The following is a 26,815-nucleotide window of genomic DNA, read 5'->3' on the forward strand; positions in this document are numbered from 1 at the left end:
CATCTTCCTTGCGTTATCCCGGCATTTGCCACGGCTCATGGGAGCCTGGGGTCCGCTGTGACAACTAATCCCAAGATTTGGCTTAATTAGGCACTAGTTTTACGAAAGCGACTGCCATCTGACCTTCCAACCCAAAGGGTAACTAGGCCTTATTGGAATTAGTCCGGTTTCCTCACGATGTTTTCCTTTACCGAAAAGTGACTGGCCAATATCAAATGACATTTAGAAATGTTAATTGAAAAAAAAAATAGGTTCCCTGTCTAATACAGGTAAATAGTCATTGTTTATCCATAATTTTTTTATGGATAATCAGTGACTTTTATAACAGTGACAAATAAAGGAAAAAATACCTACTTCTGGCGGAGAAATTCCTAATGGCGTTTTTTTAGCAGTCAACCTTTATCCTACTAAATTATTTATAAATGCATGGAACTATGTTAAAACATAGACATTCACACCTTGTAAGATATAAATATACTTACAAATACACCATAAAGTATTACAAAACCCAAGGTGTCGTATTGCATTATTCAAGTCCAACCTTTTACAAAAATTTGCGGAAAGTCGTAAGTGCATTTGGTAAAAAGTTAGTTAGTGCCTTTTCCCTTTTAGGAAGTTCTTTTATTAGTGTTTTTGTTGAAGTGTGGACAGGATTGACAAATTTATCAACTGTTTTTGAAAAAAAGGTCGGTTTTGTTGAAGGCGAAAGGCATGAACTGGAAAAAAAAGAATTTACGTCAAACTTGTCTTTGCACTAAAGTTAATAGCTTAAAATTAAACATTTCATTTTTTCTAAAATATAGGGAACTGAAACCTTTTTAATTTACTATAATAAAAAATGCTTACTGTCTTCAAAATGACAGAAACTTATGAACTGAACAAACTTCGCCAATAATCTAATAACTACATTTTCACCAGTCACCTGTTGATCGCTATAAGGATTGTAAACGTCTAGATATATTTTAATAGTACACTAAGATACAAGTGCGGAAAAAAAGAAAAAAGCACCATATGTCTATCGTATATTTTTCTGGTAGAGATCGCTCTTTAGCGATAAGACCGCCTGTTGTCTGCCTTTATTTATAATCATTAGTTTTGTCTCAACTGTATCTTTCTTTTGTATTTTTTGCTGAGAGTGCCAATAACAAGTATTCTATCTATCTATTTATCATATGTATATTATGTACTGAAATTGATTTATGTATTTTCTAACAGTGGTCAATATCGAGATGTTGCAACGGTGAACGAACAGGCCCCGTAGCCGAATGGCATTTCTCCGACGCCAAACGAAAGCGATACGCCGCTGGCTCTGTCGCGCCAATACGCAAGCGCGATAGAGATAGATATCTACTAGCGCTTCGTTTCGTGAGCGTTTCGTGAGCGATTGTGCCATTCGGCTAGCCACCCAGGTTACAACGGAGATCCCATTCGGGTATACAATTTACATTCAAAAAGATTATCCGTAAAATAATTACGGAATATAAATCTTCAAAGACTTTTATTTACGTGATAATTATAAGCCATTTAAACAGTTTTTTATCATCATAAAATTATTCAAAATAATCTAAATAATTATATAAAACAAGAAATTGACGGGCTGACTGACATATCAACGCACAGCCAAAACCGCTGGTCTTAAAGATTCCAAATTTGGCACGTAGGTTCCTTATAAGGTTTAGAGGAGCACCAAGGAAGGATTTTTCAAAATTCACCTCCTAAGAGGGTTAAATGGGGGTCCAAAGTTTGTATGGGAAAACAAGTTAAAAACCGCGGGAAAATGTTAAGTACCTAAGTCTAGTTCAAAATCTGGTAATAGTTTTTTTTTTATTATTATTATATGGTAAACTAGCGACCCGCCCCGGCTTCGCACGGGTACTATACCTACATGTAAACCGTCCTCTAGAATCACTCTATCTATTATAAAAAACCGCATCAAAATCCGTTGCGTAGTTTTAAAGATTTAAGCATACATAGGGACATAGGGACAGAGAAAGCGACTTTGTTTTATACTATGTAGTGATTAACTTTGGTTCAAAATCAAATATAAATAATTTTCAAAGTTTCAATGTGAATAAACTAGTAAATATCGACAATAAACATACTCGGGTGTCCTCGTTATTTTGTTACCCGAGAATTTAATGGTGCCAATTTATGACCTCCCTAATTATGGCGATCGTTTGTTACTCGGTTCGAGTTCTGACAGATAACTTCTTGTGTGAAGGGAAGATTTTAACCCCGTAAGGCCCGGTGTACTTGTAAAAGTACAAATTAAAGAAATAACTCACTGTGTTCCCTTTTGATGTGTACTTAACACAAGGGGATGTACAAGTTTCTAATGGGGTGGCAACGCGCATGTGACACTGATTGAGTTGCAGGCGTCCATGGGTTGCGGTGACCGCTTTACATCAGGCGGGCCGTATGCTTGTTTGCCACCGACGTAGTATAAAAAAAAAAGTAACTTATCAAATGAGACATCAGTCGAGCATTTCTTTTGTTTTGCCACTTTTATGAAGTGTGATATTTTCGAAAAAAAAAAATGCTATTTCTACTCAGAATTACTAGCTTTTTTAATCCTAGTAGTTAAAAAAAAATGTCAAATACGATTTTTAACCGACTTCAAAAAAGGAGGAGGTTCTCAATTCGACTGAATGTTTTTTTTTTTATTATTTTTTTGTATGTATGTTACTCGATATCTCCGAGAATCGTGGACCGATTTTCAAAATTTTTTTTTTGATCGAACCGGTATAACCCCGAGATGGTCCCATTGGCACCAAGTCAGGGTCTGATGATGGGATCCTGGAGAAATCGAGGGAACTCTTCAAATGTTATAGGCACATGTAATGTTTTTAGTATATTTTTCAAAGGTACACCAGTATTTACGTCTGATGGTAATAATTTTATGTGGCTGAGCTGATGATGGAAGGTCAACTCCTCAATGGTTAGGAGTTTAAGGATAATTATTTCACTACTGTACATGTATTCGGACTGATACATATAATATCACTAGGAACCACTAAAAATCAACTGAGCTGATGATGGAAGGTCAACTCCTCAATGGTTAGGAGTTAAAGGATAATTCTTTCACTACTGTACATGTATTCGGACTGATACATATAATATCACTAGGAACCACTAAAAATCAACAAATAAATAAACTTTTTAACAAAAAATAAAACCGCCTTCAAAAATAAGCGCGTTACAAAACACGGAGAAACTAAAAAGCCAAAAATAATAAACCTTTCAATTCAGATTTCTTATCGTATTGCAATAAGCTAAACATCCAAATTATAAACAATTCAATTATTTTTGGAGTCGGTACCAGCCTGTGTATGGTTGGGTGGGTCAAACAGGCAATAGCAAGGCGACGAACAGGTCTGGTACCGACTACAAAAATAATTGATTTGTTTATAATTTGGATGTTTAGCTTATTGCAATACGATAAGAAATCTGAATTGAAAGGTTTATTATTTTTGGCTTTTTAGTTTCTCCGTGTTTTGTAACGCGCTTATTTTTGAAGGCGGTTTTATTTTTTGTTAAAAAGTTTATTTTCTTACTTTGTTACCATTTTTCGTACATGTTGTACGGGGTAACAAAAGAAAGTAACAAAAATGTATGGAAATTCTGAGACACTTTTTGTCTCCCAGTGAGATTACAATTGACCTAAAATTCCCTAAAACAATAAAATTTTTTTTATTGGAAAAAAAATGAAATGCTCAGTCACACTTTCTTGTAGGAATGATAACCTCGTGAGTCCAGGCGTACTTGTACTCATACAAATTATATTCGAATTTTGAACTAAAAAAAAAGATTCTAAATTTGAAATCGAAAAAGGGACAGATCGCTTCGAAACCTGATTTTCATAGTTTACTTAGATTGTTGTAAAAATTGGGAGCGACAGTCTAATTTCATTTTTTTTTATTCGCCTATGCTCTGAATGCCAGATTACAAAAAACTCTTACTTAGAGAAAAAGCGCTTACTTAAAATACTGCTTGCAATTTTAGACATGAACCGGATAATTTAGTCTAGCCAATGTACAAATCTAAAGAGCAGTTCGAACCGGGTCGAATTTTGAAAAAAACACGCCCAAGTTTTGTATCAATCAGTGAACCGATTTTTGAATGTCGACCATTCAGTTTCGTTCAATAATATCTCCATTACTAGCAATTTAAATTCTACTAACATAATCGAAAACCACTAGAATTAAAATTACTAGCCGTCCTTTTTCAAAAAACAGCATTCGTCGTAGAATTTCGGACGGCGAAATTGTGCGTCCGAAATTAAAAAAAAAAAAACGGTTCTCTGTATTGAAATTTTCTATATTGTAATTTTATGTGTAAACCATAATATCACAATAATATCTCCATTACTAGCAATTTAAATTCTACTAACATAATCGAAAACCACTAGAATTAAAATTACTAGCCGTCCTTTTTCAAAAAACAGCATTCGTCGTAGAATTTCGGACGGCGAAATTGTGCGTCCGAAATTAAAAAAAAAAACGGTTCTCTGTATTGAAATTTTATGTGTAAACCGGATAATCCAGGCAATGGATAAAAATGCTAAAATGGAAAGGAGCCCCCCCCTTTCAACATGGGAATTTTAGTTAAATATACATGTGTTATGAACTAGATTTATCGAAAAAACATTGTCCATTAAGAACAACTCAGTTAAAAGATATTTCAAAAAAATCTTAAAAATCGAGGTTCCGCTCTCGACTCTTTCCTCCTTCAATAACTTAATCAATCGGAACGAAATATGAGAATCTGAATAACAATGAAATAATCTATGTCGGACCGTTTAGTTTTTTTGGTTAATTGTTACCAATCTTGAGTATCACACCTTTTTTTGCGCCACAATGGAAAAAGGCCGTTTTTGGAAATTTTTGATTGGCGTTAGAGTCTTTAAAAATCAAAATATAAAAAAAATCTAAACGGTCCGACACAGATAAAAATAATAAAAATCTGTTTTGAAAAAATCATTCCTCTATCTTCAAAATTTAGGGAGGAAATAGTCGAGAGCGTTTGTATGGAGAATTGCCCCCTACCGTATCGTCTTAATATGTTAGAATCGGGCCGAATTTTGAACCAGATACACCGAAGTATTGTATCAATCTGGTCGCAAAAACTCCCGCGCAGCGCGGCGCGCGTAAAGACATTTCAACGTGCGAAGCATTTCACCGCAAAAACAGTCTTTGTTGCCGAATAAATATTTTTTTTTTAGGTTTCGGGTGAGGTACAAATCTAGGTCTTGTTTGGGAAAGTGATAAGAGCCTTATGTCACTCTCCCTCCTCCATCTCTACTTTAAATAACCTAACCACAAAATTAAAAATTTGAAAAGACCCCCGGCCTCGACATAGTAGACCGGTTTTCATGAAATATGACTTAAGAACACTCCAGACTTACTCAGCTTTCAGACAAAAAAACTAAATCCAAATCGGTTCATCCGTTTGGGAGCTACGACGCCACAGACAGACACACACAGACAGACAGACAAACAGAAAGTCCCCCCGTCGTTTTTGCGTCGGGGGTTAAAAATCACATCAATTCGTTGCTCCGTTTTGCCGTGAAAGACGGATAAACAAACAGACACACACTTTCCTATTTATAATATTAGTATGGATATTTCATATTGTCATATAATATAAGCCTACATACTCGTACATACTATTTTCTTGGTATTTTAACAAAGCCACCGACATCTATAAATAAATACTTATTCCTAGTAATTTACTTCAACTAATCAAAGTCGCAAAGTGACGCGCGCAGTCGATAAACCGTTATCGACAAAAAGCACTCATCGATATCGATAGGCCATAAATGTAATTAGCGGCGGGTTCCACTTGTTGCTGAAGGTCAGGCATTGTTTAGTTACGACTTACCAGTTGCTTTTTTTATTGTGTACAAGAAAACACGCAACTCATTGGACTTAGATATTTTTTCTCACTTGTGTGTTTGAGTAATAATGTGTAATAGGTAAATAGATTTATAATGCAATGGTCAAATTGGTCAGTATGTAATTTCAGGCTATAAATTAATAATGCTATTCTTTACCGCGTTTTTAAACAAGTACATGTACAGTTAACCAATTATTATAGAATACTGGGCTACTCTAGAAACCTGTCGTATTGACACCGTGCTTTATTTGCTATACAAGTCAGTTTGACTTTTACTGTGAAATGGTTCTACAGTGGCCTAGGATTCGGATTGGTTGATGTTGTATTTTGCAATATCTATTTATAAATTATACAATAATTTATAGTTTTCATATGTACTTAGTTCTTTTTTATGCAAAGCTTCACATGCGCATAGCCAACAATTTTAGATTTACAAAAAAAAGAATGGATATCCATGACTCAGTAACAAACATCTGTGCGTGCCAGGACTCGAATCGACGACCATAGACATGATATGGTCGATAAGGTCAGACCAGTCGAAACAGTCGAATATAGGTATATGGTAAAATGTATACCAATAAATTTTATCAATTCCAAAATAATGTTTGCCGCTACATGTCCGTGTAATGTTGGATGTTATTTAAAAATCCATTACATGTAAATAATTATAGCTTTAGTCTTAGTTAAGGTAAGTATATTTCTGTATACCCTAACAGGGTTCATGTGATCTTTTGCTGTAAATAGCCTATTGTAAGACCTTGTGTAACACATGATTACAAATGCAATAAATGAATTATGAATAAAGACAGGGCCAGATGTCAGATGTAGAACAACTTATGAACCCTGCTTACTGAGTCATGAGCACCCTTACCCAGAATCGAGCCTATGACCATAGGCTTGTTCAACAAGGTCAGACCTGTCGAATATAAAGGTAGGACCCAATGTGTGGAACAAATCATCGGGCTCAAAGCGGCACATAGCAGTGTCTGAGTCCGCGTATGTGTGCCAATTGGCCAACGGACCCGTGGAGCGGATAAAAACAATACTTAATATTCTTATGGGCTGATAAATATATCATCTCTGACAATTGTCAGCTGACAGTGACACTGTTGGTTCAAGAAGGGAATATTAATACTAGGTATCGTTACGTTCGAAAGAGTACATTACGATACAAGTACGAAAAAAAAATAAGTTCGAAGCGAGTGGCGATAAATTAAAACACGACCGTAGGGAGTGTTTTAAACTGACACGAGTTACGAATTTATTTTCTGCACGTGTATCGTACGACGTTTTTCAGTACAGATGGCCCTCCGAAGTTTCGTCCTGACAAAAAAGGAACCACTTCTCTCACTAGTGCGTAAAAAACACTATCTGTGCTATACACGTGCGAAAAGGAAGTTCGTACCTCGTGCCGATTTAAAACACTCCCTTCGTTCGGTCGTATTTTAATTTATCGCCACTTGTTTCGAACTTCCTTTTATCCGCACTTGTATCGTAATGTACTATATCGATTCGACATAACATTATGTGTTTTGTTCTTTGTTAAAAAAATGAAAACCTGCCCTAATAGTAAGTTAAAACACACATTATCAGTCACGCATTGAAAAGTAAAGTTTTAAAATTAGTTGAAATTGATTAGCCACACAGATTTTTAAATATGATGAACATTGAATGCAATTTCTTACTTGGGTACGTAGCCAAATGCACAAACGTTTACGACAATATCTGCTTCGTAGCTATCTATCTCTATCGCTCTTGCGTATTGGCGTGACAGAGCCAAACTGCATTTCCGTCGGCGTCCGGCGTCGATGATTGCCATTCGTCTACGCAGGCTGCAAATAATTAAGTCTAAGCAAAGACTAACATAAGATTTTTCCTTAATTTGAATCCTTATCCTTTACATGCATAGGAAATCATAAATTAACCTTAATTTATGCTAAATACTTAAGGACGTGCATTTTTCTAAAACAAAACCGTGTCTTCTCTAGCTACACATATTTTAGCATCCTGATGTCAATTAGGCATATCCAATTGGTTAATCGCCATCAATTTATAACACCTCATATTATAAACTATATTATAATGAAAAACATCAAATAACAGACCATATTACAACGAAATAAGATTTAAATATAGTCGATAAACGGTTTAATCGATGTCCTCCGTTTCCCTACATCTGTCTGACCTTCGATATTTAAACTAGTTCATTTCATCGATAATTATTCATCGTGCATACATGCATCACTAATTGAGAGATTGCAACGAGATACGATCAATACCACATTTTTAACTCTATGTGTTTCTTGATAAGGTTGATTTTTAAATTCTTATTTTATTTATAAGTATAGTATGTCATATGCAAATTAGGCTAATTATATATTATAGGTATTTTTTGCAGACTTGCGAAGTTAGAAGCGTGAGTATGTTATTATTAAAAAAAAAGATATTCCTTTTGAATTATTCAAGTAAAAAATACTGTTACAATTTTGCAACATTGTTATACTAGGTACTAGGTAATAAAAAAAATATTTTTTTTATAATTTTTAACGTTTATGTTAGCCGATCCATGACATATTCTGTTCGAAACTTAGAGCTTTTTATTTTTTATTTAACTCAAGACATTTCAAATAGAACCGATGTGATGAAACGTTATTGTATTTTGGTTTTATTTACAGATTAAAGTACTGTCACAAAAAATATTCAATTTACAAATCATTCATACCAATAAGTAAGGTAGAATACCATAGTATGTCACTAATCTTCACAATTTTATTAATAGTCTGATGACGACTCATTAATATCAGCAACTAAAGTTAAGGATACCGTAGTACTTACCAAATTTTTCTTGTAAATTTTCCTTTTTTTGCGAGCCTTTATCGCCGCTTTGTCTTCCACGGGGCAAGTAAGGCTCTATCTAAAATCAAGAAGTTCAATTTTATTTTTCTTACATACATCTACTGATAATCAGTAAAAACCTAGTAAAATATTATTCCATTAGTCATAAATCTAAAAAAATCTGCGGTATTTCCGGACCGATACGACCTTCAAATCTTCAAGAAAAGAGCGTACACCCATCTTAAAGGCCATCTTTTCGGGTGTCCATGGGCGGCGGTGATCGCTTACCATCAGGCGACCTGTCTGCTCGTTTGCCTCCTATCCCATAAAAAAAAAACTATAAGTCAAGGCGACTCCACACATCCCCTGTTCCGCCGAAGCATGCAGTTTTGTACAGCTACCGTTTTTTTGCGGGACCGCGTCATGCACAAGCGAGCATCATCCATATTTATAAATTTTAATTTTACATTTATTAGCCATTCACAAATTGAGACGTTGCGATGATTGATATTTTTGGCGCGAATGTGATCTGAAACAAAAGACTTGTTTATCTTCTTCTTATTTAAGAACTAATGTAGCTCTTGTCGGTGGAGTATGCGCCATATTTCCCTATTCTCCGCTTTCCTCTTTAGTTCTTGATACGACATGACACCGGCCTTCTCCTTGAGCTGGCCAACAAAACTCCTCCTGGGTCTTCTGCGCACTTGTTTATCAATTGCCTCAAAATTGGACATGCTTTGTCTCTTTAACTATAAAACTCCCGTGAGACTCATACATATTTAAAAATATTTTAAGCGGGTTACTCACGTATTAAGTCGATATAGCGTTCGACATGTTTCGGTCGGACATGTAAAGGCGGGGTCGCTACTCTTGAGAAAGGTTCTCGAAATTGGACCGAAACATGTCGAACGCTATATCGACTTAATACGTGAGTAACCCGCCTAAAATATTTTTAAATATGCTTTGTCTCATTGAAATTATTGGTCATACAGATTTTATAGATTTTCGGTTATGGAAAATATCGTGAGAAAACCGGACTAATTCCAATAAGACCTAGTTACCCTTCGGGTTGGAAGGTTAGATGGTAGTCGCTTTCGTAAAAATTAGTGCCTACTCCAAATTTTGGGATTAGTTGTCAAAGCGGACCCCAGGCAAATGAGCCGTGGCAAATGCCGGGATAACGCTAGGAGAATGATGATGTTTCAGATTTCTCAACAACATAAATACCAACGTATTGAAATGCCAAGAAATGTTTCATTTTCATTATGATGTTATATCTTTCATACATTTACATAAACATGTATATTTATATTTTGTTTCACTAGTTCTCACTTCTTACCTACATTATGTAGTTTATGTCAATGAATATGAATGCAGAGTTAATATTCAATCAGTTTAGAATATGTGGGTAAGTCGGAGTTATTGGCGTATAATTTTTATTGCTTTAATGCCTGGGCTTGTTACTGGATATGTAGTTTATTAGGTCTTGCTGAAAAACGTTCTTGACACACATTCGTTTCATTTACAACTATGCAATGGAGCATAGAACATAGAAGTATGTTATTAAAAAAAGCACCAGCAAAAATGTATTTAAATCAAAATTAAAAAAGTTTGTGTTGAAACAATTTGAAACTGATAGCAACTTTAGTTAAAAAGACGTTAATTTCAAATGTTATGTGACAGGACAACACTTCGGCCTAATTGTTTATTGACCGCATTGTCGACTGATTTAATAGACTTATTTTATAATATGACAAAAAAGGCGGCAAAAATATATGACACATGTACATATTAGCCTGACATATTTTATATTTTTTTGCCTTTGAAGAGTAGCATATTGTGCCAAGCGTCTGTAAGACAGTGAGCGGCGAAATTACATGGAGAAAATATGAAACAATTCATTGATAAAATCACCATGCACTTTTGCAGCTCATTGTACAGTCAGCTGCAGAGAAAAGGATACCCCCCCCCCTTGCATTCAAATTTCTATGTAGGGGGGATATTTTTCTCTTCAGTTGACTGTACGTTAAATAAAATATAAATCATGTTTGATGACTTGTTTTTTTATCATGCAGAAACGTCTGCGAGCGATATTACATATTTTTAAATTAAAGGAAAAATTGAAAAATTCACACATCCAGCAGGCCTCCGTGGCGCAGTTGGAAGCGCGATGGCCCCGGCAAGGCCAAAGGTCGTAGGTTCGAGTCCTGCCGGAGGTGTGAATTTTTCCATTTTTCCTTCAATTTAAAAATACATGTTTAATGACGTTAAAAGTAAATTTAAAGTCTATCACAAGAAATCAGACATAAATCAAGGACATATTTTAAACCGACCAAGCCACAAACACACATAAACATGGACACAATCGCCATTCACATATTTGCAACATACTGCATAAACTCGTCCATGGAAGTGGCGGAATAGTTGTATTCGTGAAGGCACCAGGCTCTATGCTATGCGGCCTATGCCGGTCATTTCTTTGTACTCACCGCCCGATATACGCTGAATGCCACGTATATGTTGAATACCGTCCATATAAGTGTGCTCGGATGTATTGCATACCACCGTCCCCAGTTGACGAAATGCACCGGTGGGAAAACTGGGTAAGTGGCAAAAATAAAATAATGGAAATGAAGGTTCTAGGTAAAGAATTTTATGGCTGAAGTTTATTGATGTTTTTTATGCGATGCGCTTCTTCGGAGGCTTTGTGCGCGTATATTGTAATTAAAATGTAATGGGAGGAATAAAAATATAAGATATCCGAGCTCCTAATATTTACAGTGGATGCAAAAAAAAATTGAGTACTGACTACTGATGGTGTTTTTTTACGCACTAGTGCGAGATGTGGTTAATTTCTTGTCAAGTAGAAACTTCGAAGGGCCATCTGTACTGAAAAAAGTCGTACGTCGATTTTCATGAAACATGGCTAAGAACAATCCCGACTAACTCAGCTTTCAGATTAAAAAAATATCTAAATCGGTTCATCCGTTCGGGAGCTACGATGCCACAGACAGACACATACACAGACAGACAAACAGACAGACAGACACGTCAAACTTATAACACCCCTTCGTTTTTGCGTCGGGGGTTAAAAATAAAATTATTACATCCATGGTATCTATCTATACCTATAACGATGAATAAACTAAATATAATAAATCAATGTAAAATCTCTATTACATCGCATTTGTTAAAACGTATATACCTATAACATGCAACATTCACATACCCTATTAAAATATTAAATATTATATAGACACGTAAAAAATCAGTACTATTCCCATTAAAGCACATCGCGTGACTTATTTTATTACCTCGAAACAGTCTTATATCATAATAAAACTATAGCACATAAGCCATTTTGGGTATAATAAAAATATTTTAAAAAAGTAACAATTCCGTTGCGGTTCCATATGTCGCCGCCATCTTGAATTGTGGCACGGAAACGTTTTGTGAAATTGAGGTGTATGCGGTTTTGGTACTAGGCCGTTTTTTTGTAAAATACTAAAAATGGGTAAAAAGCTGTACTTTTATTTTGCTCATCTGTGACTGTTTTTAGTAAGGATTTTGAACCAAAAAGGCTTTTTGATGCTTCTTGTCTGTCTGTGTATTTATCATATCGCTTTATCTGAAAATCAGGCTCTTTTACATATTTTTTTTGGGTTAAGCATTTATAATAAGTTAAGTATATTTTAGAAACTAAATTAAATGAAATCAACAAATAGCAAATAGTAAAGTCATATAAAATAATGTTGCTGAACAATTTACCTAATCTCTGAATTGACATAAATATAGTTAAAAATGTAAGTATATTCAAAGACCTATATAACTTCGTATAGACAGATAAAGTCTAAGAAAAAAACGTAACCCAAAACCATACAGAAAAGGGTACGGTGAGCTAGATGGCGATACACCTTTGGGGTACGCTCGGCTAGATGGCGCTAATATTAATATTTGTCATTTTAAAACATATCAAGCTAAGAATATGGGCCAAATTGTCAAAACTGAGGTTCAAAAGTTTTAAGCCTGTGTCGAGAGATGGCAGTCTATGCACTGTGATTACACATTTTACTTTGACAGTTACTCTCTTTAATAATCTATCCTCTTTGGTATATTATTATAATAGTAACTTTGAAACTGTGATGTAATGCATGATCTCAATTAGACCTAACTCAATTAGAATCTAAATAATAATAGATTAAGAGTTTTGTTTGTAAAATTCTATAAAAAATGACTGAAATAAACGGTTTAATTTTCAGTTTAGTTTTTCAACAACATCTTTAAAATTAAATCATCCTTCTATATCAAATAATTCACTTTAAACGTTTTTGAATATGTAAAAACATCCAAGAAACACCTAAGTGGCACAATAGTATTTCCAACATTTTATTTTTCCATTTAATCTGGATAGTATAATTTACTTTGACCGCTTTGCAATAGTACATTACATCAGAGGCCGGAAAATGAGGATTTCCGGCCAAGTGGGTATATACGAGGCCGGGAATCCGTTTTCACGCCGAGGCATGTATACTTTTCTCAAACATACAATGAAATAAAAAAAATGCTCTAAAGGACAATATTTTATAAAAAAAAGTTACTTTGCAGGCCTAGGCCTGAAAAATAATATGAAATCCCTTTACAGTCCTCTCGAGTTGTTGCGCCCAAAAAGCGATACTTCCCAGCCCATTTTAAGGAACGTAAAGACAATATTTCATTGCATGTTTGAGAAAAGTATATAAATTCCTAAAATATACAACAAAAGACCTCAAAACATAAAACATGTTGAAACCTTCCCAAACGGCGGTCAAATCCACAATGTTCAAGGAAATGAACAATTTCGCGCGCTCCGCTGCCCTCCATAATGTCTTTTATGCATTGTCAATAATATAATACTTTTTAATATTACACACAGGTCATTAAAACACACTTAATGATGCGAACATGTCATCTTCTGATAACGATTGGAATAGCTATAAAAATAGTCCTTTATAACGAAGAATCGCAAAAAACTTGGCTGTGACAGACGGACAGACAGACGCACGAAGTGATCCTATAAGGGTTCCGTTTTTCCTTTTTGAAGTAAGGAACCCTAAAAAGAGTTTTATCGTGATAAGTCTGCTTGACATTTAGCATATTTTTTTCGATGGGAACTAATTTTAATGGATATTTTTTTTTTCATAAAAAAATCATATATGTAATAGACAATGAATAATATAATAAACCTTATTGAAATACATGTTATTTTAATAAAAATAGAAAAACTAACACTATACCTAAATAAAAAATAAAAACAAAATTGGCATAAAATAGTTCCATACGGCTAGCGATAATTCCGTAACAATATATATACGAGTAATAACTTGGTAGGTACCTATTTCAGTAGAAAGATCTGTCAATTTGCAAAAGAGAAGCTGTATCGTAATTACTCTACGTGACAAAAAAAAAAAGATATTTACCATTTAAGAATAGTCGGCAAAGTTACCTTAAATAGAGTTTATTTTACGACACTAAAAGTTATTTTATGACTTACGGTAATTCCAATAAAAAGTTAAAGTTTATCGAAATGGTAACTAACTTTATCTGGCTAGTATTTTATTAACCAACCCTATTAGGTAATGTATTAATAATATATCGTTTGATTTTGACTTCAATTTATATTATTCATTTACCATTCTCGTTGAATTCAATGCCTTAAGACGATACGGTAGGGGTCAATTCTCCATACAAACGCTCTCGACTATTGTATTGTAGAACGGGCGATTTTCCGCAACTCGACGTCTAGCGCCTATTTTGCGTGATAAGAGGGAGGGGTTGGCTAGTCCTGCCATCCCAACTCCTCGAGAAATCCTACCAGACCCTTGATGTTGAGTAGGTCTCTCGGAGATCCGAGATATTTTGCCCTGTATGGAGCCACCCCGCTGCACTCCAGCACCACGTGAGCAGCTGTTTCCTCTGTCTCCATGCACCCTCGGCACAGGGGACTGTCCGTAGCACCTGTTATGAAAAGATGTTTGTTAAATAGTCCATGACCTGTTATGACACTGGTTACCATTCTCAGACGGACCTTCCCTAGTTGAAGGAGCGTTCTTGTGAGTTTTTCACTGATGCTGGGCATGGCCATTTTCGCTTGCCTGCATCCAGTCTGGTTTAGCCAGTGTGCTGTGTGTAGTTTCCCTGTATATGATAGTAGCATTGAGCGTACCTTGCTGAATGGTATCGGGAGAATTGGTTCTGGGCCAATGGCCCCCGCACTCGACCCCTGTCTGGCTAGCTCGTCTGCAGCATCATTACCTCGGGATCCGCTGTGTCCCTTGATCCATTGTAGGATGATCTCGTTTTTATGACTTACCTCCATTAGTCGTTTATGGCATTCGTGTATGAGTTTGGATGTAATTAAATGGCTCCTTAAAGCCATAAGGACTGCTCTACTGTCAGAGAGTATGCGGATGGAGGATCCTACTACCTTCCTTGCAGTTATAGCAGCTGCCGCGTTAATGATGCCCATGCACTCTGCTTGGAAGACCGAGTTGTGAGCTCCTAGCGGAGTGGTAATCGACATGTTCAGGTCTTCTGAGAAGGTCCCAGAGCCCGACCCATTGTCCGTTTTCGACCCATCTGTGAAGATTCTAAGCTCCTTGGGATTGAGCCCCTCGTAGTTGTCGTCCTCGTATAATTGTATCTTGTACCTTTTATCGAAGATGACATGTTTTTGAATTCGATCCGTACCTGACCGTACCTCTCTCTCGACTATTTCCTCCCTGGTTTTTGAAGATAGAGCAATGATTTTTTCAACACAGATTGTTATTATTTTTATCTGTGTCGGACCGTTTTGATTTTTTTTAAATTTTGCTTTTTAAAGACTCTAGAGCCAATCAAAAATTTCCAAAAACGGCCTTTTTCATTGTGACGCAAAAAAAGGTGTGATACTCAAGATAGGTAACAATTAACCAAAAAAGCGAAACGGTCCGACATAGATTATTTCATTGTTATTCAGATTCTCAAATTTCGTTCTGATTGATTAAGTTTTGAAGGAGGAAACAGTCGAGAGCGGAACCTCGATTTTAAAGACTTTTTTGAAATATCTTTTGACTGAGTTGTTCTTAATGGACAATTTTTTTTTCGATAAATCTAGTTAATAACACTTTTATATTTAACTAAAATTCCCAAGTTGAAAGGGGGGCTCCTTTCCATTTTAGCATTTTCGCTACCGTATCCTCTTAATTCTAATAACCTGTTCCAAAAAAGATTATTTAATACTTAGATGGACAACTAGAACGCCAAGAAAAATTGAGAAAAATTTCCAAAAACGGCCTTTTTCATTGTGACGCAAAAAAAGGTGTGATACTCAAGATAGGTAACAATTAACCAAAAAAGCGAAACGGTCCGACATAGATTATTTCATTGTTATTCAGATTCTCAAATTTCGTTCTGATTGATTAAGTTTTGAAGGAGGAAACAGTCGAGAGCGGAACCTCGATTTTAAAGATTTTTTTGAAATATCTTTTGACTGAGTCGTTCTTAATGGACAATTTTTTTTCGATAAATCTAGTTAATAACACTTTTATATTTAACTAAAATTCCCAAGTTGAAAGGGGGGCTCCTTTCCATTTTAGCATTTTCGCTACCGTATCCTCTTAATTCTAATAACCTGTTCCAAAAAAGATTATTTAATACTTAGATGGACAACTAGAACGCCAAGAAAAATTGAGAAAAATTGTTATTACTAAAACCAAAAATCACACAATTTTCCGAGTAACGTATTAAAAAATCTTCATGCCAACTTTAAAATAAAATAATTAAGTAAATAGTTAATACTAAAAACCAAAACATCAGTACATTTCCCGGCAGGCGCAAGGTTAAATACATATAAATAATTCCGGCGGCGGCAGTGTTAACTGAATGGAATTGAATAGCAGTGCGAGGGTTAACTTATAACGTGACCCGGGCAATCGGGTGGGGGCGGAATTAGGGTTGGGGTGTTTATCGATGTCGATGTCGATAGACTTTATTTATTTAATATTTGGCGATTGATTTTACATAAGCAATTATTTTAGTAAATAAAATAAAAAATAAATAAATATTATAGGAGATTCTTAAACAGATTGACTGAGTCCCACGGTAAGCTCAAGAAGGCTTGTGTTGCAGGTACTCAGACAACGATATATGATATGCAAATACTTATATATGTCACCGTAAAATTGTAAAAACCACAGAACTAAATCAAGATAGAAGGAAAATGCTCGGCGATTAACAGCGAAACCGAGAGTGTAACGTTTTGTGTCGAGCCTATGACGTCACGAGTGTACTTTAGTGATGGGAACGTTGTCGCCGCGTAACCCATTCGATCGATTGTGGAGGTTGCGTGCGGGATGTCCGCCGAAGTTGAAAATATCGGATGTTCATCTTCGTTGTGAAATGAAGTAAGTATATACCTGTATTCGTGTGATGACAAACAATTCACTAGTAGGTATATAATTTGCCTAAGGCCAGGAACAAAGATTTTAGTAGGTAGGTATTATACTAGTTAATATTTCGTAATATTTTTAAGAAAATCGACCATGTACTCACAGCATTATCCTCATGTTATTTGTTACAACTTTTAGTAATATATAAATATAATTAACCATTAACACATTTTTAGAGTTATTTTTATTCATAATAAATATAGAGCGTATTATGTTTGTATTTGTTTTTCTGCCGACCACAAATTCTACGTTAATACCGTAACTGTAACCTATTTTAAAGTTAAATTTACTTTTCACTCGTACTTTATATGTATAGTTTCATAACAATATAAAAACATAATTATAATTTCCACTGCTTCGCAAAATCGATTTAAATCGAATAAGGAAATCGCAGCATACATGACGATATAGTTCCGTGGTGCACCACTATTCTTAAGTTCGACGTGAGTTCGACGGACAAAATAACAAATCTACCTTCACTTTGTCTCGACAGTTTGAATAGCCTATTTTTATATCGCTTGTTTTAAACGCACGCCAAGTCGGACTCGTCAAATTAAAGCCGCCATGGAAAACTAGTTTGACGGCCGTACGTCAGCTAATGTTTTGATGATAAAAATAGGAAAATCGTGTTTTTTATTTAATGAAAAATATTTTAGGACAAATGGTACTTACCGATGATAGGAAACACTTTGTTTAACACCCTTGCTTTTATTGGTGGTGTTTGAACAGTTAATTATCGAATACCGACCCATTTTGTATTTTTCACTGTATGTCACTCGCGGGCAGCGGTCGGGAGCAGACTGACTTGCGCGGCGAACAATGTTGCTCGCTATTTAACTTTTCCGCACGCGAAGTAGATACACTTTTTCCTTCTATCTTGATTTAGTTCTGTGGTAAAAACCGTTAGTTTATAATTTCACTAGCGAGATTATGAACTAACGAAATATTGTGAACCGTAACGTACAGTTCACAATTTGACGGATTATTTTTACGTTAGATTATAATCTAACAAAGCGAACCCTTCAAATTGTAAACTGTCATGGCGTCGGAACCAAGCTAGCGCTCTGATTGGTCGGTTTTGTAGTAGATCGTTCTGTGGCCATAGAGTGACTGACACAAATAGACACTGCAATCACAGATGTCAATCAAAAACCTCATTAAACTTTTATCATCAAAATTCGATATATTGTTGAAGGAAACGGTCGAAGTTGCCAGAGAAACAAAATTTGTCAGTTACTTTGCTTGATTTCTTGTGATTTAATATTCAGTTTTCAAAAAAAAACCGTTAGTTTATAATCTTACTAGTGAGATGATGAACTGACGAGTTATGGTAAACCGATAACAAAAAACTGACCATTCAGAGCACTAGCTTCTGGCGCATATGACGATTTACAATTTATCGGTTTCTCTCCGTTAGATTAATATCGAAAAATAATCCGTTAAATTGTGAACGTTACGGTTCACCATAACTCGTCAGTCCATAATCTCGCTAGTAAGATTATAAACTAAAGGTTTTTTTCTTCGAAAACTGAATATTAAATCACAAGAAATATACGAATTAAGCCGCCACATAACAAGCAAAGTAACTAACAATTTTGTTTCTCTGACAACTTCGACGTTTCCATAAACAATATGTCGAATTTTTATGATAAATGTTTAATGAGGTTTTTGATTGACATCTGTAATTGCAGTGTCTATTTGTGTCAGTCACTCTATGGCCACAGAACGATCTACTATAAAACCGACCAATCAGAGCGCTAGCTTCGTTCCGACGCCATGACAGTTTACAATTTGACGGTTTCGCTTCGTTAGATTATAATCTAACGTAAAAATAATCCGTCAAATTGTGAACTGTACGTTACGGTTCACAATATTTCGTTAGTTCATAATCTCGCTAGTGAAATTATAAACTAACGGTTTTTACAATTTTACGGTGACATATACATAGAAAACATCCATGACTCAGTAACAAATATCTGTGCTCATCACACAAATAAATGCCCTTACAGGGGTTCGAACCCGGAACCGCGGCGTAGCAGGCAGGGTCACTAAGCGCTAGGCCAGACCGATCGGCGCGTCCTAAGTCCTAAGTTATGTCAGAGTTCTCAATTTTGTATCTACAATGTATATGTTATATATTTAACAGTAATATTGTATACCGTCATCATTTACAATCTCGCTAGTTATATTATAAAATGGCGGAAGATCATAATCCACGTGTAACCTCACCGGTCATAAATGTCAAACTTAGTAACTAACTGTTGTACTTGAAGGTGTCATACTCTTATAGATCACTAGCCTTTGTTCGCGGCTTCGCTCGTTTTGGAAAAAGACAAAATGTAGCCTATGTCACTTGCCATCCCTTCAACTATCTCCACTTAAAAAATCACGTCAATTCGTCGCTCCATTTTGCCGTGAAAGATGGACAAACAAACAAACACACACACTTGCCCATTTATAATATTAAGTATGGAAGTATGGATAATATGAGGCCCCGTAGCCGAATAGCATTTCTGCGACAAAAAACGGCAACGAAACGCTGCAGAAATTTAGTCTGGCTCTGTCGCGCCAATACGCAAGAGCGATAGAGATAGATAGCTACGAAAGAGATATTATCGTGAGCGTTTCGTGAGCGTTTGTGCATTCGGCTACGCACACAGTTACATCAAATCAAAAATACCTTATGTAACTTATATTTTACATTAAAGACCCCAATTGATATTAGTTTTAATTAGAAAAAAATGTCAGTAACCGTTTCACAGCGATGTTCACTTTTTCCCTACGACAGTCAGTTAGTTTTACGATTGCTTTGTCCAATAACCTAACCACAAAATTAAAAAAAAAAAACCACCGTCCGCGACATAGTGGACCGATTTTCATGAAACGTGAAGAACACTCCCGTCTAACTCAGCTTTCAAACAAAAAAAAACTAGATCGAAATCGGTTCATCCGTTCGGGAGCTACGATGCCACAGACAGACAAACAGACAGACATACACGTCAAACTTATAGTACCCCGGTATTATAAATCGTCAAAAACTCGTAGTAAGCACCTCCTTATTCATAAACGTACACTAAAGTTATCAAGCCGATAAAGTTCGTTTGTCATTTTCTATCACACCAAAACGTCGGAAAGGGACAAACGAACTTTATCAGCTTGATAACTTTAGTGTACGTTTATGAATAAGGGGAAAAAATTACCATCTTACGGTAAATTACGCCAAATGGATAATCATAACTTGCTTGGCTCTAGCACCTTTGTCCAAAACGGAAAGACAAAACAAGACCCATACCAGTTTCAATATAGTCATTATGCTCACGAGATAAATTATGATCAATTACACATAATGCCACCAGCTGTTTAACGTCGTGTTAAAATGCCGTTTAAAACATTGATTTCATTATTATTGGATTCCTTATAAAGATAATTAGGTATTTTAATGTATTATGTTTACGCGTGGCATATGAAGTAACTGTTTTATACTAATGTATCATACCTAGGCTCATTAAATTATTTTTACAATGAGATAAAAGAAAGTTTAACATAAACAAAAAATAAATTTATCTAATATTTCAGAATGTATACGTTCGTAAATTATGTCAAATATTGGGTGTAGGAATGCACTGATTAGAGCAAAAAAATACTAATAGTTATTTTTTTCTGCTTTATTTAAATATTGCATCAGATACATACATAGATACATACATACATACATACATATAATCACGCCTGTATCCCATAAAGGGGTAGGCAGAGCACATGAACTAAGTTTAAGTGCCACTCTTGGGAAAAAGGGGTTGAAAGAAATCCAAATTGTGACATTGCAGTAACAGTTTGCCAGCCTATCGCCTACGCCACAATTTAATCCATATCCCACAGTCGACTTCTACGACACCCACGGGAAGAAAGGGGGTGATGAAACTCTTCACCAGTCACCACACGCATCAGATACAAAATAACTTAACATGTTTCACTAATATTGAAATCCTCTTAAATTGACATTTTGACATAAATTTCAAATTTACTTTCTAATTTTATCAGATTGGTTCATTTCTGCAAAATCACGTCCAAATAAAAAATATCGACATGAATCTCTATTTTCATCGACTCGCCCCATCCCTGAAGTAACGGTGCACTAACGGCGGCACCCAGCCCCGCCCACATTCACGCTACCCCACATACATACATACATACATACACGTTAGCCTGAAATTTGAGTACATACTGGGGATGAATTATTCTGATTTTTGTCATGAGGCTTTAGACTTAATACTTTTATTTCAGTATAGATTTTTATGTTTTTGAGTTTTAGGTATCTTTGTGTGCGATACTTATTGATAAGTATTTTGATGCCTTGCGATTGAGTGAAAACCACATAAAAAAATCCAAATCCAAAAAGTGGAGTGGACAACTTTAAAAAAAAGGGCTCAGATATCTGTTGTATTATTTTTTACACTATAATATTTTACAACGTGCGTGTTTTCACGTCTTCCTCTTTTTGCAACGGTTGAGGAAACGATACCTGCTTGTGCTATGTAAATGGTGACTATGAAATCCGGAAAGATTAATGCAATAAGACACTTCCTTCTTCTATGGGCTCTGATCTGCATAGCTTTGTATAATAATTAATAATAATACCTAGTTGATTCATTAGAAAATCGAACCTGTAGCCAAGCTCGCTATGTTCTGAAAAAAAAAAACACTTATTAAAAACGAAAAAACTTTATAATGTATAAATGAAGTAAATAACAACAAGTATGTACAGAGAATCCTTAAATCAAAAAAATATTTTTAATTTAAGATTAACAGTTAAGTTCAACAATTAGTTTGTTTATGATAAAACCAGCAATCTAGCCGAAAAACGTCTGAATTTCATTAATATAAATAAATAATAAATAAATAAATAAATATTGGGGACACCTTAACCCCAAACAGATCAACTTAGCCCCAAACTAAGCAAAGCTTGTACTTTTTTTTTTTTTATGGGATAGGAGGCAAACGAGCAGACAGGTCGCCTGATGGTAAGCGATCACCGCCGCCCATGGACACCCGAAACACCAGAGGTGTTGGAGGTGCGTTGCCGGCCTTTAAGATGGGTGTACTATGGGTGCTAAGCGACGATATACATACTTAAATAGATAAATACATACTTATATACCTACATAGAAAACATCCATGACTCAGGAACAAATATCTGTGCTCATCACACAAATAAATGCCCTTACCGGGATTCGAACCCAGGACCGCGGCTCAGCAGGCAGGGTCACTACCGACTGAGCCAGACCGGTCGTCAAAAATAAAATATGTACAAAAGATCCCTTGCAAAATAAATGTTACTGCTTTTTATTTTAATAAGGTCTTTTTCATCGGAAATTTTATCATCATTTCTGATAAAATGGTCATTTTAAGCAATACCACCATTACCACCACACATTTAGTCAGTATTTGCTATTGAAACATCAGTAGTTTAACGAAAAATCGTGTAGCTTTAAACTGCAGAGCGTGCGTTGAAACGTAAACACGTACAAATTATTTTGTCGGAACTTATATACATACATATACTAAGCTATGTGTTAATAGTATGAAACAAGTCGTTACATAACACAGAGTATATACAATGTGTATTACGGCAAAGTTATCTCTCGTCTACATCATCTTATCTATAATATACATACATACATACAATCACGCCTGTATCCCATAAAGAGGTAGGCAGAGCACATGAAACTACTAAAGCTTCAAGGCCACTCTTGGCAAATAAGGGGTTAAAAGAAAACGAAACTGTGGCATTGCAGTGACAGGTTGCCAGCCTCTCGCCTACACCACAATTTAACCCATATCCCATAGTCGCCTTCTACGACACCCACGGGAAGAATCTATAATTGTGTATTTTAAGATATAAGCAACTGCCACAAACGAAGGTTTTGTTAAAGATAATTTTTTGGCCACAGCAAAGAAGTAGCTAAAGTGCTTTAAGTACCAGTAATTTTAATGAAATTCGTCTTCTCCAACTAAACCCCAGCTTATTTCACACATAATTATTAACCCAATAACATAAACTCTCGCCTGTATTCCCAAAAGAGTTAGGTGGAGCACATGCTGGTCTAGTTTCGGTATACCACTCTTAGCAACTAAGGGGTTGAATGAAAACCAAACTCCTATACTTGATTTCTGCAACACCAACTGGACGGATAATAACATTCTTATCTTTACATGGTAGCTTCCGTCACATTTTTTTTTTTTTATAAAAGGGCTTACTCTTGGCCACAGACTAGCCAAAGGCAAAGACGTGGCCTATGATGGAGTGAGCATTATTGTGATGGAGTATTATTGACAATTCGGCCGATTGACTAAAGGCCCACATAAATCCATACATACATAATGTTTACATACATACATAAATCATGTTTACATGTTTACATACATACATAAATCCTGAGGATGTTGTCTGAACGCCTAGATTGCCGCCTCACAAAATACTGGGTTGAGGTGGTGATCGGCGCAGATAAATAGCCTGGCTCGGTGTTGTCTCCTCTCACTTATTTTAAGTATGTAAATATGGTTTTAGATTGTGTTGTTGTTTTTTTTTTTGTATTATTTGTTGTTATAGTACACACTAAGTCACTATATTTTACTAACAAAATTATGGATCATTTGGTCTGAAATAAACGATTTTTTTTTAACTATTATTCTAAACTGATTATTTTGTCCTCAGGTGAAGATCTGGTTCCAAAACCGGCGCAGCAAATACAAGAAGATGATGAAGGCGGCACAGGTCGGGGCTCCGCCGCCGGGGCTAGGGCTCCCGCCCGCCAGCCCGCCTAGCAACAACCAACTATTACATGGTAAGCTATTTATTTGTACATAGACACTTATAAATTTAGGCGAAGAATCAAACTCTTTGGCATAATATATAGTAAACATGAAAAGAATAGTTTTTCTCTGAATCTACGAAGCCCCGCTTTGCGGGGTTTCTATTACAATTTCGAAACAGTTTGCTTATAGGGTTTCTGAAGGAAGACGACAAAAGCCTAAGTTAAAAATGTTTTATCTATAGATTGCTAATTGATAATTCATCTCTAGCGTATTCACATTCAATATGTGAGTGTGTTTAGTAAAACGTCCCACTTTGCGTAATTTACTTGTATCTTTATATGAATAAAGTGTGACATTTTCCCGTGCACACTCACATAATAGTATATGATTGGATTACAATTGTAAAATGGAGACTTAAATTAAATTTTTGCCGTTGCCAGGTACGCTACTGCTTCGTCCGACAAGGTTTTAAAGCCGTCTATGTGACCTGTGTATTTAGTTAGGGGGCATTCCAGAATGATGTGGTTGATACTCTGGTCAGGGTTCAATTGTAATCCAGTGACGTTGAGTGTATATATGCCATACGATAAATAAATAAATATGATTAATATAAATAAATTCCTCATCATCACTTCAGCTATATTACAAGCATCAAACTGCCTAAGACACGCACACGCGCACACACTCACACACATTACATTATGCAAGCCATACTACCACTTAGTTTTTGCATTATTTTTGTATAGTACTTGTGGACATCTGTTATTGGCTATGTTAATGGTTCTTTGTGTCTTTTTGTATTGCTGTTTATGACCCAAAAAAAAAGACATCTCCGTATAAGTGATCCCACCGAACGCGAGTAAGCTTTAAGCTATAGGAGAAACGATGTCAATAGAAGACTCAATGATAGCGCAAGCGAGTTATAGTTCGACACCGTCTCTCTTTTATTTACAAAAGATCGGCTATCTTTTCTTCGTTTCCGCGTGGGACCAATGCCTATACCTCAAATACTGACCTATATTTTGCCCACAGGCGGCGGTGGCAGTTCCTCTGGCTCCCAGCACTCCCCCGGCGCGTACGCAGGCGCTGCGCAAGCGCACTCCCCCACCCCGAGTTCCACCCCCGTTTCAGAGCTGTCTCCTGGACTATCACCAACGGGGACGCCGTGGGACGTGAAGCAACCGCCACAACCAAATTGGGACGTTAAGGTAAATAGTAGTAATTTTTGTACCATAAAAATACTATAGGTACAGTACAAAAATCCTGGTCACGGCACCAACTAAAGCAGTCTACTTACTAACTCCGAGCTCCACTCTCCTCTCAGAGCTATCTCCTGGACTATCACCAACGGGGACGCCATGGGACGTGAAGCAACCGCCACAACCAGATTGGGACGTTAAGGTAAATAGTAGTAATTTTTGTACCATAAAAATACTTTACAGTACAAAAATCCTGGTCAAGGCACCAATTAAAGCAGAGTCTACTCACTAACTCCTAGCTCCACCCTCTTCTCAGAGCTATCTACTGCACTTTCTCCAACGGGGACGCCATAGGAAGTAAAACAACCGCCACAACCAAATTGGGACGTTAAGGTAAATAGTAGTAATTTTTGTACCATAAAAATACTTTACAGTACAAAAAATCCTGGTCACGGCACCAACTAAAGCAGAATCTATTCACTCACTTCGAGTTCTACCCCCGTCTCAGAGCTGTCTCCTGGACTATCACCCACAGGGACGCCATGGGACGTGAAACAGCCGCCACAACCAAATTGGGACGTTAAGGTAAATATCACTTATAACACAGATACTACTAGGAAAAATGCTGGTCACGGCACCAAATAAAGCAAAGTCCACTCGCTAAACCCGAGTTCTATCCCCGTTTCGGTACTGTCTCCTGGATTATCACCATCGGGGATACTCTGAGACGTGAAAGAGCCGCCACAACCAAATTGGGACGTTAAAGTAACTAAAAAAACTTTACAGCACTTAAATCCTGGTCACGGTACCACCAACAATCCCTATTTTACACTTCCCCACTTTGAGTTTCACCTCCGCTTCGGAATTGTCTCATAGACTATCACCTACGGGGACGTCATATGGCGTGAGATAGCCACCACAACCAATTTGGGACGTTAAGGTTGTTAAAAGGCTTAGTAAAATACTTTATAACACAGAAATCCTGGTCAAAGCACCAAATGAAGCAGGATCGGTAATCCCGAGTTTTGCTAGTTGCTTTTGTTACAAGACAGCGCCAGTTTCAGTCCTGCACTATTTGTGCCCATTTGACGACCGGTCTGGCTCAGTCGGTAGTGACCCTGCCTGCTAAGCCGCGGTCCTGGGTTCGAATCCCGGTAAGGGCATGTATTTGTGTGATGAGCACACATATTTGTTCCTGAAGCATGGATGTTTTCTATGTATATAAGTATGTATTTATCTATTTAAGTATGTATATCGTCGCTTAATACAAGCTTTGCTTAGTTTGGGGCTAAGTTGATCTGTGTAAGGTGTCCCCAATATTTATTTATTATTCACTCAGCTACTACTTTCCCTCCTTAATGCCCCCTCAGCGTTCCTCGTTAAATATTATTAAAGAGAATGTATTGTTCCAGCCGTCAGCAGGACGGTCGCCGGACGGTGCGTCGTGTGACGTTAAGCCACCTCACCAGCAGTCATGGGACCCGAGGGTCGGATATGTAAGTACTATTCTTTGATAAAAACTATTTTTAGAGCATTTTTTTTTGCCACTTTTATGAAATGTGATATTTTTGAAAAAAAAAATGTTCTTTCTACTCAGAATCACTA

The 26,815-nt window shown here is 36.2% G+C and overlaps 1 protein-coding gene across 2 annotated transcripts in view; it reads left to right on the top strand.

Moving 5' to 3' along the window:
• Window positions 1–26,815, top strand: part of LOC125238685 (homeotic protein distal-less) — a 174,747-nt gene that overhangs the window by 134,080 nt on the left and 13,852 nt on the right. For both annotated transcript variants that reach the window (XM_048146080.1, XM_048146082.1), the window contains exons 4-6: window positions 23,911–24,040; window positions 25,044–25,219; window positions 26,623–26,706. In XM_048146080.1, coding sequence (XP_048002037.1) covers window positions 23,911–24,040; window positions 25,044–25,219; window positions 26,623–26,706 — 390 coding nt within the window. The remainder of the gene's footprint in view (window positions 1–23,910; window positions 24,041–25,043; window positions 25,220–26,622; window positions 26,707–26,815) is intronic.

Source organism: Leguminivora glycinivorella, chromosome 24 (assembly GCF_023078275.1).
Source record: "Leguminivora glycinivorella isolate SPB_JAAS2020 chromosome 24, LegGlyc_1.1, whole genome shotgun sequence".
Lineage (NCBI taxonomy): Eukaryota > Metazoa > Arthropoda > Insecta > Lepidoptera > Tortricidae > Leguminivora > Leguminivora glycinivorella.